This window comes from Neovison vison, chromosome 8 (genome assembly GCF_020171115.1).
Source record: "Neovison vison isolate M4711 chromosome 8, ASM_NN_V1, whole genome shotgun sequence".
Lineage (NCBI taxonomy): Eukaryota > Metazoa > Chordata > Mammalia > Carnivora > Mustelidae > Neogale > Neogale vison.
Genome location: NC_058098.1, coordinates 136,349,200 through 136,370,613, shown reverse-complemented (window position 1 = coordinate 136,370,613; position 21,414 = coordinate 136,349,200). Strand labels below are relative to the sequence as shown.

The following is a 21,414-nucleotide window of genomic DNA, read 5'->3' as shown; positions in this document are numbered from 1 at the left end:
ACCCACTGAGCCACCCAGGCGCCCCATGTGAAAGTAAGCTGTATTCCCAACATGGGGCTCAAACTCATGATTCTGAGATCGAGTCACACGCTCTACTAACTGAGCCAGCCAGGTGCCCCTCACAGTTGTCATTTTAAAAAAATCCAAGTGAATCTTTTTCTCATATGCAGTTATAATCTAACCATTAGTATAATACAAATTATGTGATTTTTGAGTCCAACAAATATTTAATTTAAATATACTTTTTTAGGGGCACCTGGGTGGCTAGTGGGTTAAAGCCTCTGCCTTCAGCTCGGGTCATGATCTTAGGGTCCTGGGATTGAGCCCTGCCATAAGACTCTCTGCTTGGCGGAGATCCTGCTTCCTCCTCTCTCTGCCTGCCTCTCTGCCTACTTGGGATCTCTGTCAAATAAATAAATAAAATCTTTAAAAACACACACACACACACATATATACTTTTTAATTAGAACTTTATCATTGCTTAAACCTTCTCCCTTAAAGAACATACTATCTTAGGTGAAGAGTTCCCATTTTTCCTTTTCAGAAGAAAAGGGAACAAATATTTGAACTATTCCAGATATGCAGCATCATCATACTTAACTCTACAACATCATACTTAACTCTACAACAATCCTATAATAAAAGTCTCAATTTTACAAAAGATGAGAACACTGAAGCCCAGGGGTATAACCTGTCCCAGATCGGGTAGCCAGTAAGTGTTCTGAATAGGAGCCCACTGATTACCAAAGAAATGCCTCCTCGAAAACCGCCTCTTAGCACACCGGTTCTGACAAAACAGGCACCCTGTCTTCTCCTTATCCTGGACACTGAAGTAAGATGGTGAGATTTGCATGTCCCTTAAAATACCTAAATCAAATCAGCAACAGACTCCTTGTTGAAATCCTATTTTGTATTTCTCCATGGGCTAAATGACAGGGTAGAACATTCACAAGTCTGTAACCTTGGTTATGATTTGTTTTCCTATACCCATCAGTGAGGAAGACAAAATTTTAGGGGATAAATTTTAGGAGGGTGCAGCATTCCAGGACTATTCACAGGAAGAGTATGAAAATGCTTATGTCTTAATTTCTTTTATTTAATTTTTTAATATAAAAAGCAGGCATAAAATACAATTACATTACTACAAAGATGCAACAAAATTTCTTTTAAAAATCGGGTACGATTTTTGTTCAACGGGGACAGCTGATCAAATAGTTATGATTATCTAAACCATGCAGTTCATAACTTATTACAATTCCAAACAGAACTCATTATTATGGGGAAGGGAATCGAGGACAGGCCCCCAAGCATACGATTCAGCACTGTCACACAGTGCCGGTTTTCAAAGTGCTTTATGAATCAACTATGGTTATCTTCATGCCAGAGGGAAACTGCAGCCTTCTTCCAGGGGAGAAGTCGTGAGTCAGTAGCAGTGTCGACACAGACTGAGAAACTCAGAAGTGACTTGCTCTCATAGAATATTAAACATGTTATTTAAAGCATGTTTCAATAAGGTAATAGAGTGTCTAAGTTGCTCTATTTTATCATGAGAATCCTGTAAGAATAGATTAACAACAGCAGCAAAACTTCTTAAATTGTGGTTTGGCAACCTAGAGTATTTCTTTTTGAGGATCTACAGATAAACTGATACAAAAGATATCCTTCTTCAGAGCCAGATTTGTGACTCTAGCCTAGGTTAGTTTTAAAAACACTAACCTTATTTTAGATTTCTTGGTATCCTTTAGTTAGCTAAAGGCATTTAAAAATTTCAGATAGATTTTTTTTAAATCTTGCTTCTAGATAGCATATTTTAATACTTTTCAAAAATTCACTGTACATTAATTTTTAACAGTAATACCGGCACCAGTTTTCCTTCTACTTCTGTTTCGCTATCCCCACTAAACAAAAGTAAAAAAATCCAACTAAGAGAATCCCAGTATTCACTACTTCTTAGTTATCAATAGGAGGTATTTATGGCTCTAGGAGAAATCAGGTGTGAAGAAGTAAGCAACTTTTGGTCTTTATCTGGGAACCTTTGGAACCTCAAGAAAAAGAGCAGGTGGCACAAAATCAGGTTGTTAAACCAAGTTAATATTATATTTAATGAGTGTTGGGAAGAGAACACTTGGATGGATGTATGCATTCATGTATGTACATGAAACCAGCAACAGGGTAAAAAGCAAATTCTTACCCAAGGTCAGAATTTTTATTAGGCGCATTTCCATTAGCTGGAGAAACAACCTTATAAACCCTTGTGTTAAACCATATAATGTGAAGAATCTCCATGGGAGAGATTTTTTTCAACTCCTAGAATACCTTTTTTTCCCCAAAAAACTTCACATTAGTTTTCCTTGTAGAGTTGCATCACACCATGATTCTCCATATTCTCTAATATATACAGCATTCAAAATTTAACTTTTGCCATTTTTACTCAAATATTTCAATTACTCATGTGTAAACTTCAGATTATTTCACCTTAATAAAGTTTATTAAAAATATATATATATATATATACTCTCCAATTCAGAATAATATGATAGAACCTCCCATAGTGTAACAAAATCTTTATATAAAATATTAATTCAGTCTCCTTTTAACAAGTCTAATGAATGGAAATATTTATTCTATATAAATTTTATATATTTTTCATTTTAAAATCTTACTTAAAAAAAAAAAAAAAAAAAAAAAGCTGTGCCCCCAAACCAGAACTGCAGAACATCCCTGTGAGGGAAACGGCCCGCGTCTCTGGTCTTAGCACAGAGCGCATGGAAGAGCGCAGGCGGGATGATGACAGAACAACAAAATTCAGTTTTAGAACATCAGTAGGCCGAAGGCCACTCTTCAGTTGCCACAACAGTATCTATATTTTGGGGGTCTAACTCTTTAAACATTTCTACACTGATCCCAGAGGGAATCAATGAAAAGTGTCTACTTCCTTCATTGGTTTATTAGATGACATATTTCAGTATCACACCAAACCCTGCATGTGTGTGCGTGTATAAAGAGACTGATAAAAGACTACATAATTTTTTTCAATTTGATGTTTAACATTAATGCACACTGTAGCAGTATAAAACACATTTTTCTGGGATAATGAGAAGTCTAGCAGAAGTGGTCCTGCATAACCTATCAACTTTAACATCCTTTAAAAAAATAAAAATCAGGAGCCTCTGAGGCTACTTCTTCCCGTCACCAGTTTTCTTAACCCAATCCTGAAATATTGCCATTACACAGTTATGTGTTTGAGGGATCACATTTAAATATTTAAAATATATCTACAGTATGTCTTAGTTTTCTTTATATTTGAGATAATCTTAGAATCTTGAGTGTGAAAATGTAAAAACAGTCACAAATGTCTCTACTAGAAATAAAAACACATCTAGGGTAGCCAGCAAATTCAAAGCAAAGAAAACAATTCATAGCCACACACTAATACTGAGGTCTGTATGAAGACTGGGATGAATTAATAGATATACATAAAAGATATATTAGTTCCAATAGTATCCATTATTGTTTCTATCACCAATACTTAAAAAAAAATCTGTTATACAATCAAAATAGGCTGACATTGATAACTATTACATGTAAAAATAGTGCACTATTTTTTCTTTTGCAACACGAATTTGCATCCTAAGAGCTGGTAAACACTTTTTTTCAAAATACAGAAAAGGGTGAGACTTTTAAAAAAATTAAATTAAGGCATTCAAAATGGGAAAAGTTGCCTATCATGAAGCATTAGGAAATTGATACAATTAACATCAAACTGCCTGTTACAGTAACTGCTTAAACATGAACATGCAGCTTCCACGGGGTATACACAAATAAGTGATACAAACTCCAACATTATGGCTTTATACAAGTGCATAGTTGCAACTGCAGGAAGTTATGATATCTGATTTATGTGTATAAAAAATAAAATGGGGCATTTGAAGAACCCTCTTGCAGTATTACAGTACTATATATATCTCTGTGTGTGTGTGTGTGTGTGTGTGTGTACATATACACATACAGAGACACACACATATATATGCACACACACAGTCTAATGGTCACTTCTTAAAAGATGCAGTCTCGATCACTGTAGTGGAATCCATTCCCAGACTCTTCTGGTAAATGTGCTGGTGAAATCTCTCTGCTGATGCTGAAAAGATGATTTCTTTCATCTTTAACTCTTCTCAATCCTTTTGTGCAATGTAGTGTGAGTGACTGCCAAGAGAGCGTTATGGAACAAGTTTGGAAGAGTTGTATATAATATTCTTATTCTATTAACCAATCATTGTTGGTTCGACTTGCTGCTCCAAAGGAGCCCAGAAAATCTCCAAGATTTATAATTTATATTGTAGGAATAAAGGGAAATATATATATATGTATGTATGTGTATATGTGAGTATCAGTCTCTCAGGAAAATATAGCTTTTTAAGAAATTTTGGGCCATCATATTTCAGTCTTGTTTTAACTGGAAGAATATGATCTCCTTGAATAATGACTGCATTCATAGAAGGCAGCTAGCTAGAAAAAAGAAAGGAAAAACAAAGTTAGTTGACACAGTAAAATAATTTAAGAGATTGTTAAATTGTTTGTAAAAACATTCCATTTATATAATTAAACTATGTAGTCTTCCAACTCCTACACTTTTAACACCTAAATCATGCATAAACCTATTTACTGTATTACTTTTCTAATTTTCAGGTACATGCAATTATATTCTTATATTTTCCTATATTTTCTACAAACATGACCACACAGGTTTTAATAAGGTTAACTGGCTCTTAGGGTTAGATAATACATTCCTGAGTAACTCAAGTGCATGTAAGTCTGACTTGGAAATTAACTAGCTGCCTCATGGAGCTCAAAGAACAGTGGGCTTATGGACCAGGTTCTACTTGACTGTTAGACTCTTAGCCACATTTAAAAAAATCTGTAAAATGGAAACAAACACTGTTGTAGTAAAAATGCTCTATAAATCTTGGTTATAAATACATCCCAATAATAATTTATTTTTGCAATATGCTTACTTAGGTTAAGATAGACATTACTTCTTTTAAATCCATTTTGTATAAAAGGTTTGACCATGAGGTTCGATTTTCCTTCAGATCTCCTTTAGTCATGGTTAACCAAACTATTTATGTATTTTACAAGTACAAGAACTTGCACAGCACATCAGCAGCATTCTTCAGCAACAGTAACATCAACTTGTCGGAAAGCAAACATCTCACGGCATCACAAAGAAAAGCCAAATCAAAAACAGTATTTCACAGCACTTATTAGACTTACAAAGTGTTTACGGTTCAATTCTTGCACGTTAGAGAGAAGGAAGGAGGAGGGAAGAAGAGAGGGATAGAGAGAGGAAGGAATCCCATGCTATGTTCACAAACTAATACAGTTGTAGGAACTTGAAAACACTGTAAATTTTACTTCTCTGAATATGCTTCTTTGGAATGAACAAAAAGTACCAGAATCAGCTTCTTTTGTTATTTGTACATGTTTCATTCCTAAGATTAAAAATTGTAATTCCAACTGTATTGAAAATATATAGCCAATAAAGATTCTGAACATAGCATTTCACTTTTACAACTTAACATGAAAATTTCAGTTAGAAACTTTTCTGAAAACTACTTTTCAAATACATACTATTAAAAACAACAAAATTTCAAGACTAGTCAAAAACAATGAAAACCCAAGTGCAAATCACATGCACTACTTGGAAATACTAACTCATTTTTCATTTTTTGATTTACCCCATTTATTTCTTCAGAAATCAAAAACATCGTCATCATCATCACCACCATCAACATCATCAAATGACCAATCCCAGTCTTTAAATGCCAAATCAAGCAATCTGCAATAGGAGGTTTGCAAATTCACATTCTAGCACTCTTTAGAAATGGCAGCTTAATAGGATATCTAGAAATCACTTTGTGCTGTGAAGATTTTAACTCTCCCTTCATCAAAAACAAAATAGCCAAAATTAAGATGGTAGCACACAGGAGATCTTCTTTCTCTTTTTATGTGAGTGCATATAACATTAGCCAGGTCTGATTTCTAGAATACCAGAGACCTGAAGACAGGTAATATTTGAGGTAAGATACGAGCTTTTCCCCACTGGGCCCAAATGAAGATGTAACCATCCTGATGCCCACTTTGATTTGTACCAAAGCTCAACATTTGTCAACACTCCCTTTGCAAAAGGACCCAGATGGCCAGCTCACATTTTTCTAGAACAGTACCACGAGTCCCAGTTTAAAGAGGGACTAATACTCAGAATGCAGGTTTCTCAATTCTAACTGGACACCATATGCTCAGTGGGTCACCAACAGTGATGTTCTCTGTGAAAAACCACAACTGAAGAGAAAAACCACAGGTATATAAGCATTATTAGCAGCTTTTCTTGGCTGAATAAAGTGGACTTAGAGCAGGGGTGTATGTGTTTTTTTCTTTCCAATCCAAACATCTAATATTGCTATCATCTTTATTTTAAAAAATAGGTTAACTTTTTAATTGTTTTAACTGTGAGGTTCATGAATCAACTTATGCCAAGGAACTCATTTGGTTCCCCAAATCTCATTTGTGACCTCAACCTTAAAGTCAGTTCTTAGGGCACCTGGGTGGCTCAGTCAGTTAAGCATCTGCCTTTGGCTCGACTCTTGATCCTGGAGTTCTGGGATTGAGTCCTGCATTGAGCTCCCTGGTCAGCGGGAAGTCTGCTTCTCCTTCTCTGCTCTTCCTCTATCTCCTTCTCTCTCTGTCTCCCAAATAAATAAAATCTTTAAAAAAATAAGCTGCTTCTTAAACTTTATGTTGTTTACTCAATGCTACTTATAATGCATATTCCAGGCATTATCCCAAGAGATTCTGATATAAGTGGACTGAAGGGGCAATGGGAGGCAAGTAACTGCATTTTTTTTTAAAGATTTTTATTTATTTATTTGATAGAGAGCATAAGCAGGGGAAGAGGCAGAGGGAGAGGGAGAAGCAGGCTCCCAGCAGCCGATGTGGGGCTCCATCCCAGAACCCTGGGGTCATGACCTGAGCCAAAGGAAGGCGTTTAACTGACTGAGTCACCCAGGGAGCCCCAAGTATCTACATTTTTAAATAAAAAATTGGAAGTGAATTCTAATGCATCTGGTTGACTTTGGTAATCTGAGAGTATATAAACTGAAAGAGTATGTTGATAGATGGTTACCCTAAGTGAAAAGAAATAAACCAAATCAAATTACTCTATTTCAAAATGTGCTAAATGTAGAATATTTGAGAAAATGCACAAACATATAAATTACTTAAACACACTTCGCATTTTTCTAGGCCTACACAGACAGTAAGTTGTAGCAAAGGTACTACTTGGGACATGGAGATCAGTCAGCCATCCTGGGTGTTTAAGCCCCAATTTTGAAAAATCTGCATTTCCTACCCTTCCGAAACCTTTGAAGTGTTTGTGAAGTGCGCACCCATGTCACAGTCTTCAAATTCTAGAAGTCTGGTCACTAGCACAATGCCCGAGAGTCTTCCTTAAAGCTCCCTCAGCCCTTGCCAGTCAGCCATCTAATTCTCATTCCAACATGAGAAAGCTTTCTCGGACTTGGTTTCAGTACATTCGTGAAGGAGCGCATTTAAGGCAACACACACCAATCTCTTGCCGAAAGACTTCTATCAGAAGAACAAAATAAAAACTCCCACAGCACAGTGTACTGGGTCCTTTTCAATCTGGTTCAACGCTTTCTCTCCAGGGACATCTTCTGCCGTTCCCTGTCATTACCCTCTCCCCACTCTAACCCAATACAATGTTACAAACACATAACACGGAAGTAATTCTGACAACTCAGTACCTCTGCACATAGCATTTGGCCTACCATTGTCTTTTCCCCTTATTTCTTTGCCTGGAAAATTACTGAACCTCCCTTTTTGGTGAGCTAGCTTGATGCCCTCAGGCAGAATTCTCCATGTTTTCCTTTGTTCCCCTGTAACACTCACTCATGCTTCTATTATAAATAACATTTTAAAAAGTACCATAACATTCTCTGTTTGATTTTCTATCTCCTCTATTTATTGATCAGTGGGTACACATTGCAGGCCTGTGAAACTTACTGCCGAAGACTGCTTTGGAAAGGAGCATTAGAACTTTGAGTTCTGCTAAAAGTACGTGACACTGCCTGTTTCTTTACATGCCACCAATACCAGCATTAATCTTACCAGTTTGGCAGGTTTTACATTTTACTTTTATTTTAACATCTTTGCTTAATAATCAAGTTGACCAGGGCACCTGGGTGGCTCAGTTGTTAAATGTCTGCCTTCAGCTCAGTTCATGATTTCAGGGTCCTGGGATGGAACCCCGTATTGGGCTCTCTGCTCTGCGGGGAGCCTGCTTCTCCCTCTCCGACTCCCCCCATTTGTGTTCCCTCTCTCGCTGTATCTCTGTCAAATAAATAAATAAAATCTTAAAAAAAATTAAAAAAAAAATCAAGTTGACCATTTTTCCATATTTATAGTAATGCTGGCATGTTCCTCACTGATTTTTATATTGGGAAGAGGCAAACATATAAATGATTTATATAAGAACTCTATATAGAGAGATATAACCCATCTTTCTCATACACATTGCAAATTATACACACACACACACAATGTTTTTAAAATTTACAAGGTTTTAATTGTAATTAAAAGTAAATTTAATTTAATTTACTCCATCACTGATTTTCTTTCTTTCCTTTTACTCTTAGGAAGTTCCCCAATCCAAAATCAGATCCATATTTACCTATTTTCTTCAACGACACTTAACGGATTTATTTTTGACACTTCCAGTTGTATACAGCTTTTTCATTTTTATCCAAATAATTAGTCTGTTAGCTTCCTATATTTATAAATGGAAAAGAACAAAACTGAAATAATAACATGAGCACCTGGGTGGCTCAGTTGGTTGAGCATCCTACTCTAGATTTCAGCTTAGGTCATGATCTCAGGGTCATGAGATCGAGCCTTGTGTTGGGTGTGAAACCTGCTTAAGATTCTCTCTCCCTCTGCCCACCCCCCACCCCCCATAAATAAAATAATGATAACATGAGAGCTCCTCTCACCCTTAAATTTTAACTGTGTTGGCAATGCTTTACTTCTTAAAACTGGGCAAATGAGCATTTGTTGCATTTCTGCTTTATACTTTCCTGTGTGGCTTAAATACTGCGTTTTAAAGAAGACCTTTAAAAGAAAAATAATTAAAGAGAAATGCCCTCAGCAAAGACCAGCATTCTGTGTCCCACTTTGGAACAGACTAAGGATATCTCCAAACTATCTTTATCACAAATCAACATTATATTCACAAATTTTCTGCCTTTCCAGCATTGTTTTTTTTTTTTTTAATTCAAAATTACCAAGAAAACATACCTTTGGAATAGGATTTCTACACATATGTTTTATGAGCTGTCAATTAACTCATTTCTACTCCTATCACCGTGAGGCAGTGCAGGATTACGGCTGGGGTTGCAGAGGCTAGAACTAGACTATCTAGATCTGAACTCACGGCTTTGTTGCTTATTTGGTATGTGATCTCAAACACACGGTGCTTCTATGCCTTAGTCTCCATGCCTGTTAAATGAAGACATGAAGAGCTAAATCACAGGGTGGTTATGAGGATAAATAATTTAGTACACTTCAAGCTCACAGACGAGTGCCTGGCATACATAGTAGCTAACGCTTATTTAACTATCACTTCCCTACAGAAAAAGGGGATTGCTGCAAAGAGTTAAAAGGAGAATTAGAACCAGGAATGTCACAAAAGCGAAAAGAAAAAAAAAATGTAATGGTGTAGGCATTAACAAAGACAAACACTGAGGAAAAGTTAAAAAAAATCAGATGATTATTTATAGGTATTATGTTTTAGTGCATATACAAATACATTTGATGATTTTGCTAATGTCTAACAAAGTCAAACATTTGTCTTAAGAAAGACAGCATGCGAGTTAGTTCAACCAAAGCTAGATTATACAAAGAGCTAGAAATTAAATTACGGCTGATATCAACCAGCTGTTTCCTAGGTGTTCCTGAAGGATCCTTTCACAGCTCTACCTGCCTACTGGAATGTTATAAATTAGTGGAACATCAAAGGCCATCAGGTCCAATGCTTGCTCCCCTCCAGAGCTGTGCTGCTCACTGTCAGACGACCTACACATGACAGACTGAGGAGGGCGCTCTTTCCCAGCATCACCAAGCAGTAGCCTGAATCCGGTACTAACACTGTTGGTGACGGGGCATTTACTATTCTAGAGCAAACCAAGTCTTCTAATTTTGGAAATATCTGACTGCCCGATACTTTTCCCTTGCTGAGTTACAAATGTGTTTCTCTGCTCGGTTCTTGTTCTAATACATCATCTACAGAAAAGTCCCCTAAATCTTTATGGCTGTTTACCATCTCCCATCCTTCCAAACAATTTCTTCAGAAGCTAAATATCCTTAATTCCTTCACTTACTCCACATGTAACACTTTGAAATGATCCATTACTCCCTCTGTTATTCTCATCTGTATATCCTCCAATTTGTGCATACTACTCTTAAAATGTGACACCCAAAATGAAATGCAAACTTTAGGGTGATTCATATAAGACAGAGACAGATACAATTTTGTGAGTTAATGAAGCAATGGAGTCACAGATATTAAAGACAATGGATATAACGCTGCAGACACATAATAAGATACAAAACTGCATCTTAAATGTGTCCATCTTTATGCTTAAAATTTCAGAGTATATTAGACAAAAAATGTTCACAAAAATGCCCTATACATTTTATAGTCAGTTTTGGTATTAGTTTTATCTACATGCAAAGTTGTGAGAGAAAGAAATCCCTATTACTTACTGTTGCTATGCAAAATGTATTAAAAAATCAATGAAGAATGATTCGAAGGGCAGGGCCAGAACTAAAAACAAAAAGCAACAAAAATACAAAGTAAATGTGCCTCTAAACAGACCAAAATGCCAAAGTGGAGAAGAAGGGAATAACCAAGTATTTATAAGTCAGTGACCATGAAAACTGTTATGTAACTGAAAACATGCCTCAGTCTGAAATCTGCTTCATTAATGAATTCTATGTGTTATCGCAGGTAGTGAAATCATTAATTTATCAAACAGTAACAAAGAGTAAAATATATGAAAGGAGTGGAGTTTTTATAGTCCTGAATCTGAAATTATTTGCCCTTCTCGAGTAGCAATCAAAAAGAAAGATAATAATACCTATCTATTCTGCTCTACAGGAATATTTTAAAGACTAAATGACAGAATATGCAGGAAGTTGAATGAGAGAACAGATTACGGAAGCACTCTGGAAGCTGTACAGCACTAGACAGTATAAACTATTTCAATAGCATAACGCCTATGCATTAATAGTTCTACAATATTAAAAACAAAAACTTAATTTTTAGATGTTTTGCGCATGGCACATGGAATGACCTTCAGTGTCTCTGTTTTGAGTTTCTTCAGCTTAATTACTACCATATAGTCACTAATTTTATAGTATTTAGTTTTCTCATACCTCACAGAAAAATTCAACATTCTCACTGCTGAAACAGCAATTCTACCTTTGTCATTCTAAATTATTTCCTTGAGATAATAGTTTCAAGAAAAGTTTCATATTAGATGTTTGTGGTTAGAATGAAAAGATTTCTGATAATACAGCCAATGCACATCATTATTCATATACTGAAGGTCCTGTGTTAGGGAACATAAAGGATACCTGAAATTAGATACCTGATCGTGCAGACTTTACCCTTTAGCTAACTAACCAAATCTTCATGGTCATTTCAGTGAATAGCAATAGTTACAAATGCCACAGTAGCTAGTAAGCCAAGAAATGGTTATTCTGCATCAAGAATGAAAGGACATATGAAAATAGTTCCACCAAAACATTTTGTGCATTCACCATTATCTTGGAATTTACTCCCTCGTCCCAACTCTGCCTCAAATAACAAGGAATGTCCACAAGGAATGCAGTTAATATCTGCATTTTTACGATTGATCTCTGTTGCTATAAGTCAGAAGCAAGTATTATTCTAAACTTGTAGATGTAAATTAAGACTTAAGATTTCGGTCCTGTGTACCAAGTCATCTAACATAAAAGAGGTTAACAGGTTTGCAATACTAAACACAACGTGTGCACCTGATGCTTACAGGTCTGTGTACACACTGCCTACGAAACCATTACATTAGTCAGTGTGCTTCTAAAATCTCAAAATATTATGTTTATATACTTAAAGATGACAAAAATGAACCTTTATATATTTTTGGTTGAATTTAATATATGTGTGTGATTTAGTAGACAAATCTGTACTACATTCAACTAAATCAATGAATGAGACATACACACTGAAACAGTTTCAAACATTTGGTATTCCATGGATCACTGACATCCCGAGCAAAGGAACACTACAATTAGGAAAGTCTGCAGCTGAACACAAATAGCAAAATACTAAAAAAGACACAAATTTTTAATCACATTTTGATTTATTACCTTGGTTTGTTAGGGGCAAGCTGTCGACTTGGCCGTCTAATAGACTGGTTTTGTTGTATCTTCATCGAAGTTCGAGGAGATGACCGTGCAAAAGGGTCTGGAGCTGGAGGCTTTTTAGGGATCTTTTTCACCAACCGACTAACCCATTTCTGCTGCTCTTCTGTAGAATTTGCTAACAACAACAGGTTCTTTGCCGTTGAGATATCATAATAAACTATAAAGAAATATTTGGAAAAAATTAGTATGTCTAAATTCATCTGAACATAAATGATGAAGCAAGTAATTTATTATTTACCTTTGCAAGGCGCTATGATCTCTTCCTTTTTGTCCATGTGATCTTTATGACATTTAATATGGCAGCGCCGGCACTCTAAAGCAGGAGGAGGTTTAAACATATGCCACAATGGCTTCATACAAGCCTCACAGTTGGTTGGGAAATGATAAAGAGTAGGAATAAATTCATGCCCTTTATGGCAAATATAGTTTGATTTTTCTCCCACTGGCTCCACTGGAAATTCTTGTTCCTTCTTACTTTCTCCTTCATTGGCATACAGAATCTATAGAAAGCAAAAAAAATAATGAATGATTGTCAACAGAAATTATTTTTTAAGTAGTAACAATTCTTACAGTGTCAATAAAATAATATTAGCCTAAAACATTCAATGAGAAGAAAATGCATTTGATGTTCAAACATTAGTAGGTTCTGTCTAATCAAGAGTTTCTATGAGAAAAGTCACTGGGACGGTCACTTGGCTCACATACCAGAAAAAAAACATGCCTACTTATTTTCTCCATAATAGCTATGTTTTAGCAATTATTTTTTAAAAGATTTTATTTATTTGACAGAGAGAGAGAGAATGAGAGAGAGAGCACGAGAGGAGAGAGGTCAGCTGGAGAAGCAGACTTCCCACTGAGCAGGGAGCCCGACAAGGGACTCGATCCCAGAACTTCAGGATCATGACCTGAGCTGAAGGCAGTTGCTTAACCAACTGAGCGACCTAGGCGCCCCAAATGACCTTTAAATGGGCCTAAAATTGAAAGATAATCTAAAGAAGGCCCAAGAATAAAGAAATTTGATATGTCTTATCACACCAAGAACGTCGGTCTAAAGGTGAAAAAAAATCCAAAATAAATTCAACTAACCAAAAACAAAATAAAGTTATTTTTCTTAAAAGATTTTATTTATTTATTTGACAGAGAGAAATCACAAGTGGATGGAGAGGCAGGCAGAGAGAGAGACAAAATAAAGTTATTTACCTGAAATATCCTGGGAATTTCTTTAGCATCTGCTCTATATACATCTGTCTGTGTAACTGGTCGGACATGAAATAATTTGCTATAAAAGATTTTTAATAAAGGAATAAAATATTACCAAAGGATCAAATTACATTAGTTACCCTATACTTAGGTAAGAAGTTAAAAGCAATGACTTTGACCCATGTTAGAAGGTCAGAGGATACACTGGTTCTTTTAATTCAATCACTCCTTGAGATTTTGAGTACTTCCAGGAAATCAGAAATCTTCTAGTTAGTTTCAGAGAACAACATATTAAAGACCCATAAAATATAGATGTTTTAGCTAACTCTATATCCCAGACTTCCATCTCTATGAAGCAAATACAAGAAAATGTAACAACAGTACAGTACAAGCCATATGAGTTTACCTATCTACATACTATAGTGAGTAATAAATAGCACTAATTTGACAAAATAAGGTCACATAATTCTCTTATACTTTAAAAGAGAAAGGTTCTAAATATTTTAATAAAAACACTTACTCTATATCTAAAACCATGTAAGGATTAGATTGTTCTTTATCTTGTTCACTGTCATAGAAAAGAATCTTCTTACTGCTTACAATCACATACTGTTAAAGAGAGGGAGGGAAGGAATTAATGACTAAAGTGAATATAGATCTTATTTATTTATTTTCTTTGAAAACAAATTCTACAGCAATAAAAATTGAGAAGTTCTCAATATACTCAATATACTCAATATACTCAGAAGTTCTCAATATACTCTTAGGAAAGTCTTCCTTAAAATAACAATAAATTTAGTTGTTATACATATTAAATAAGCAAATTGGACAGGAAATGAATTCAAATGTATCTTGGACTGACTTATCTTCAATCCAGTAACCCAGGTAACTTTACTGCTATGGTTTGAAATGTCTGTGTCCCCCAGATTTTAATGTAAAACCCTAATACCTAATGAGATGGTGTTAGCGGGAAGGGCCTTTGGAAGGTGAATGAATAGGCCATGAGAAGAGAGACCTCCTGAATGGGATCAGTGCCCTTATAAAGGGGTCCAGAGAGATCCCTAGCCCCGTCCCCCATGTGAGAACACGGCACGAAGTCTGCCATGTGAAAGAGGGCCTTCACCAGAATCCAACCATTTGGCACCCTGATCTTAACTTCCAGGCCCCAAACTGTGAGAAATAAATTTCTATTGTTCATACACTAACCAGTCTGTTTTGTTTTAGCAGCCTGAATAGACTAAGACATTTACCAAAAATGAACATCACAATATCAATAAATCACAGTAACAGAGCAAAAGAAATTATTAGGGCTTCCTGTCATACCCAGAGTTGTTTTCCCACTGAAACAGCAGAACACCAAGGCCAACCGACTTTTGTTTTCCTACCACCAAAACCTGTTTTATTATTATGAGGATGAAAGGTTGTTTGTTTCTTTCTTTCTTTCTTCATAAAGATATACAAAATCACATCATTCCAAATCAGGAAGTACAAAGTTTTATGTGTCTAAATAAAAGTTCTAGTTAAATGTATATCTTACAACTACAAATGTGAAATGGCTACGGACAAACCAAAAGCAAAATAAAAGAACCATATTCAAAAGTACCAATTACCTTTTTAACCCATCCAAATTTCTTAGTGTTGTTTCGTACAGGTAATGAAAGCCATCCTTCTAGTCTTGATTCTATAAATAAGCAGAAGATATGAGGATAAATTTAGCAATTCTCCTAAGAAAATGCACAATTCAATAAAATTTTAATATAAAAGTCACAGAACAAATCAAATATGCCTTTCAGAATTTATCACTATACGTTATCAAGGCTGTAATAATACTGCAGGATGAGTATAAGCAAGTTATGAAATGCCAAACAAAATCCAGGTTAAGCACATTGAAAATATATGTTCTATAGCTTATAAAGAAATCCATGCATCTGCAAAGTTGAGCAGAAAAGGTACAAGAAAGAGAAGCAATTCTCTATTCTCACTAGTGCACCTATATTAGAATTCTTTATTTTTCCTTTGGAAGAGGCCTATTTATTGATATAATGCATATGTATCTTATTCAAAGAGAAAACATTTTAAGTGAGTAATTACATGATCAGAGAAAGTGGATGTTTTAAATGGCTAAAATAAAATGAAATAAAATTGTGTAAATTACCGTTCAAATCTGGTTAGTGAATAGCAATGTAACTAAAAACAAAAACATTTCTAAATTCCAAAATGGCAAAATCAGTAAAATTCTAGTTCAACAAAGGAAACTGCCTGAATCCTCAGAATTTGTTCCAGTGGCATGTGATCAGTACCATTTAATGGAATAATTAGGGGCAACAAGTATTTCTGGAGGTTATTCTGATAGTCACGTATTGAACTGTGCTGAATGCTTAACATCCATTTTCTTGAATTCTTACAACCCCACAGGAAGGCCGCACAGGGATGCACCAGACTCCAGAACCTATACTCTCTCACATCAACAACCTTCCAGACTCTGTGAACAGAAATGCTGTCATTAAAAACAGTCTATATAGTGTACCTGTCTGGACATGGTCCTATACCAGCTTAAGGGACCAAATCAGATGATCTGTAACGATGAGTATATATGCCTGGGCAATGTGACAACAAGGTAAATACAGCTATTTTACTTTGCATTCAGTTAGTAAGAGACTACATTCTACCTTATATTCAACTGCTCATACACTAATTTCCTGTGGCATTTACATTAAACGTGGTTTGTACTTACATGAACTTCGTGTTAAATAGAGATTTTATATGTTTTCCATCTAGTTTCTTCATTTAAAACTCTAAGTCCTTTTAGGGCAAAGACTGGGTCAAAGTGTCTTAAACTCTCTTTTAAGGCCAAACACAATGTAGCTAAAACAATGAAAACCTACATCCACCTCTCAGTCTACGTGGTGTTTTCTGTGCTGTTACTCTTAACATGAAACTTCAGAAAGAATTTCTCGGTGGCTAAAAATGGATGACACAGGCAATAAAACCAAATGCTCTTAAATGATATAAAGTCGACAAAATAAGTCTATCAAACGTAACAGCAATGCCATTATGACAATACCTTTAAAACTTCTTTGTTCATGCAGCATTTTCTTTTTAACTGAGACCAGAACAATTTGTTAGAGTTAGTGAATATTAGTTAATGTTACAAAGAAAAAAAAAGGGATTGAAACTAAGGGTAGCGGGGAAAACCTCAAAGGTGAAAATTTTTCAGGATATCACCTGTACCGTTAGGTTCCGATGAAATAGGTAAGTAAGGCAAAGATTCTTCTTCTGAATCAGAATCAGAGTCAAGAAGCATATGAGAACTGGAAGGCTTAGTGGCAATATTGAGAGAAGTAGAGGAACGTTGGTAGGTGAATGACATGGATTCCATAGTGCGTGATTGAGTGATATGAACTAAACACCCAACATAAAAGGAAAGGAAGTAAGAATGCGGAAACAAGTTAAGAGAAAATAAAATGAATATTTGAAAAAAAGAGCTACCTATAATACATAATAAAGAGCTAATTTAAGTAACTAAATATGTGGAATTTTCTTTTGCATTTTTTTCACAAGAATTTTTGTCAAAAATCAATATATAATGTAAGTTTAAATGATTGTCTGAAGCCCATCCCAAAGAGTATGCTTTTTTCTTAAAGAAATGACATTTTTCTCAGGAGCAGTCACTCTCAGGACTTAACACAATCAACTGCTTTATATTTAAGACAAAGTTTTTCAATAAAAAATAACGTAAGAGGTGAAAATAAACCTCTACCTGGAAATCCATCATCTGCCTCAGCATCCCCTGGTCCACTGCCTATACTGGAACTATCCAGACCAATATGCAATGCTTGGAGCTGTGACCGCAGCTGCTCAATGTCACTATCTTTACTGTCCAGTGTCATCTGCAGTTCAATTCGGATCTGGCTCTCTTCAGCTATTTGCTACAAGAGATTAAATTATGTTAAATTAATTGGATACCATATACCTCATAATTTTATTAATTCAGTAACAATTATGAATAGAAATGTTCTAGAACCAATACAATAAAATACTTAAAATACTGCTTCTTAAAACAAGTCTTCAACGTAGAGTTCAGAAAGTATTCTTACAGCCTGCATTTCGTTCAGTTCTTTCTGATACTTGATCATCTGCTGAGTCAGTTTTTCACGTTCAGATTTAAGCTCCATATGTAGCTTTCTGTTCTCTTTCTCTTTTCTCCGCACATCAGTGTCACTACCACGCTTGACGGGTTCTTTTCGATTCATGATCTCAGCCAACTTATTCACAGCCTTAAAAACATAAAAATAAATAGGTAATCAAATAAAATAAATTGTACTGATGGTTCTTGGTAATTCACCAACAGCAAGTTATATGACCACTAATAATCTCCTTCCCTATACACATGGGGCAAGGAGAAATACTGTCTATATTAAATAACATATTCCCTTCGTTATTCTTTATCTTCTTCCAAATTATGTTAGTTTTTCACTCTCATGTTTTCTGAGAAATGTAATTTAAAATGTTTACAGGTTGGATCTGATGTCACTTTCTACAGCTTTAAGTTTTTAGTTTCAAGACAGACTTCTGCTAGGCAGATCCACTTCTATTCTGGAGGAAGAAAATTTTGCATTGGTATCATATTAGTAAAATAGAGTATGTCCAACCAGAGAACTGAGCATCTGGGACCCACAAAGATTCATGCTGTATATACGCAGCCATAGAACTGGCAGAAGGATGGTCCAAAGGTGCCTTTTCGGACTAACGCTTTCTTAGGTGTCAGCAAATGTTCACTCAGTTATTTCTTAAAAGGAAAAAAATTTACCAGGTGACAAAAAAAATTAGGAGGGAATGTGATTTCACATGGAAAAATTACAGAAACTTGAAGTAAACACTGAACTGGACAATGTCAGCCAAATGTAGCTGCGTGCAACCAGGTGAAAATACCGATACACTCAATGACCATTACAGCCAATATGCAGAGGGAGATGAACTAGATTTCAAAATCCTCTTTACAGTTTGTCACACCTACTTGAGTTTTGAGCGTTCGCTCTGTGAGCAGCTGCTTCTCAAACTGTGCTTTAATAGCGGCTGCGCTGATCTCCTCATCTTTCAGCCGTGACAGCTCTGAAACACAGGGAAATGTCAAGATTATATTAATAACTACAGCAATGAGAAAACATTAGGCAAATTTAAAATCAACTTTAGTCTTTGTTAATACATACGTTCTTGGGCATCTTTTAATTTGTTATTTAATTCTTCTTTCTCATTTGCAAGATTGGCAACATCACTAGTTAGTGTCCTGTTTGTTTCTTCAAGCTAAAAAATGAAAGTGGAAAAAAAATATATCCCAATTCAAAATAGATAAGTTATAAAGCAATCATTCAAAATCAAAATAGACTAGAATGATGCTAAAACTCTTATTTTTCTAAGTACATCTATCTCTACACTTTGTGGCTTTGTGGAACATTATGGAACTTCACTGATGAGAATTTTGCTAACCATCAGACCTCGAGAGCACCCCAGGAAGCCAAAATCTGCTCCTTCTCTCAAAAAGCCTTAGCAGCATTTTTAATGAGAAAAAAACTTAATAAACTAAAAACAAACATTATAATAAAGCACTGTATTTCATCATCCAGAATAAACATATTTTAGGTTTTTGTTTTCTTTTTAAATTTTATTTACAGTTATCTGACAGAGAGAGAGAGAAAGAGAGAGAGCGAGCACAAGAAGGTGGAGTAGCAGGCAGAGGGAGAGGGAGAAGAAGGCTCCCTGCTGAGTAAGGAGCCTGACATGGGGCTCGATCCCAGGATCCTGGGATCATGACCTGAGCCAAAGGCAGAGGCTTAACACACTGAGCCATCCAGGCACCCCAAACAAATTTTTAAATGGTAGTATTTCTTTCAGAATATTTTATTTATTTGTTTGTTTGTTTGTTTATTTTCAGTGTTCCAAGTCAGAATATTTTAAAACAAAATAAAATTTTAACTAAAGAAGCTGACATCCTTGTTTATTATTATTACAAATCCTAATCCTACTCTTCTTTCCCATCCAAAAGAAACTGTATTATGAATTATGTATTCATCCTTCCCACCCATGACTATATAGTTTTCTAACAAACACATAAAACAATAGTGTGGTTTTGTGTGATTATAAATTGTTCATAATCACACTGTATCTTTTTGTAACTGCTTTCACTGGACATTATATTAATTAAACTGTTGACATATAAGGATCTTAATTTATTTTAACTGAGACAGTACTTCCACCTTCTACCTCATTTCATCTATCTATGTATTCGTCTATTGAAAAGACATTTGAATTTTGGAGGCAGCTGGTTGGCACAGCCACGTAAGCATTTACCTTCAGCTCAGGTTAAGATCTCAGGGTCCTGGGATTGACCCCCAACGTCTGGCTTTGCTTGGCAAGGAGCCTGCTTCTCCCTCTTCCTCTGCCACTCCCGCAGTTTGTGCTCTCTCGCTCTCTTCTTCTCTCTCTCACATAAATACATAAAATCTTTTTTTTTAAGATTTTATTTATTTATTTTTTTGGCAGAGAGAGAGACAGTGAGAGAAGGAACATAAGCAGGGGAATTGGTAGAGGGAAAAGCAGGCTTCCTGCGGAGCAGGGAGCCCGATGCCAGGCTCAATTCCAGAACCCTGGGATCATGACCTGGGCTGAAGGCAGATGCTTAATGACTAAGTCACCCAGGCACCCAATGAATAAAATCTTTTAAAAGAAATGAAATAAGAAAATAAACTTCCACATATCCTTAAGAGCAACCTTCTCAGGTCCCCTCCCTGTTTGGGAGCTTTGTACTACTAATTTGTGATCATTCAATAAACTTCACTTTGGGGCACCTGGGTGACTCAAATGGTTATTAAGTGTGTGCCTTTGGCTTAGGCCATGATCCCATGGGCTCCCTGCTCAGTGGGGAGCCTGCTTTTCCTCTCTCTCCCTTTGATGCTCCCCCCTGAACAGAGGGGGAGCACCAAAATTCAAAAGACATTTGAATTTTTGCTATTACAAACATTTATGCTGCTATGAAAACTGCCTAAATTTCTCCAGCATATTTATCATAACATAGACTTTCTTTAGATTATGCAAACATTTAAACTTTCATATTCTGAATATTTAAAATACTTAAATAATAAATATTTAAAATTGCTGTACCCCTTACTATATTATGCCACCTACATTTACACTCTCCACAGTGGTAAATAAGAATGTCAGTTCCCACATGTCTTTCAAACACTTGAAATTAGTGAGATACTTAATTTGCCATTATAATGAGTATGAAGTGGTATTTCAAAGCTATTTTATCCAGCCTTTCCTAAATAGTAGTTAGGTTAAGCATCTGCTTATATTTTTAGGGTTTCCTCTTTTGGCTCATTTTTCTTCTGTATTGTTTAACTTTTTCTTCATGAGCTTGAAGGAGTGCCACATGTGCTCCTGATACTAGCCCTTGTTTAATGAATACATTACAAATATCTTCTCTCTCTAAGTTGTTTGTTGTCTTCTGCTATAGTAAGTTTTAGATTTCATTCTAATTGTTTAAAATTTTTCTTTTACATTGAGATCTTTATGATAGCTAGAATTTGTGCTCGCTTCGGCAGCACATATACTATGATAGCTAGAATTTATTTTTGTTATGTTGTAAAAGGTAAGGATCTAACTGTAATTCCT

The 21,414-nt window shown here is 35.5% G+C and overlaps 1 protein-coding gene across 1 annotated transcript in view; it reads right to left on the bottom strand.

Moving 5' to 3' along the window:
- Nucleotides 1-2,184: 2,184 nt before the first annotated feature.
- Nucleotides 2,185-21,414, bottom strand: part of ROCK2 (Rho associated coiled-coil containing protein kinase 2) — a 139,352-nt gene continuing 120,122 nt past the window's right edge. The window contains exons 24-33 of the mRNA XM_044262070.1: nt 18,954-19,047; nt 18,761-18,855; nt 17,841-18,020; nt 17,504-17,672; nt 15,354-15,424; nt 14,264-14,352; nt 13,744-13,822; nt 12,782-13,043; nt 12,487-12,700; nt 2,185-4,509 (exon numbers count right to left, since the gene is read on the bottom strand). Of these exons, the coding sequence (XP_044118005.1) occupies nt 4,506-4,509; nt 12,487-12,700; nt 12,782-13,043; nt 13,744-13,822; nt 14,264-14,352; nt 15,354-15,424; nt 17,504-17,672; nt 17,841-18,020; nt 18,761-18,855; nt 18,954-19,047 (1,257 nt within the window). The 3' untranslated portion in view covers nt 2,185-4,505. The remainder of the gene's footprint in view (nt 4,510-12,486; nt 12,701-12,781; nt 13,044-13,743; nt 13,823-14,263; nt 14,353-15,353; nt 15,425-17,503; nt 17,673-17,840; nt 18,021-18,760; nt 18,856-18,953; nt 19,048-21,414) is intronic.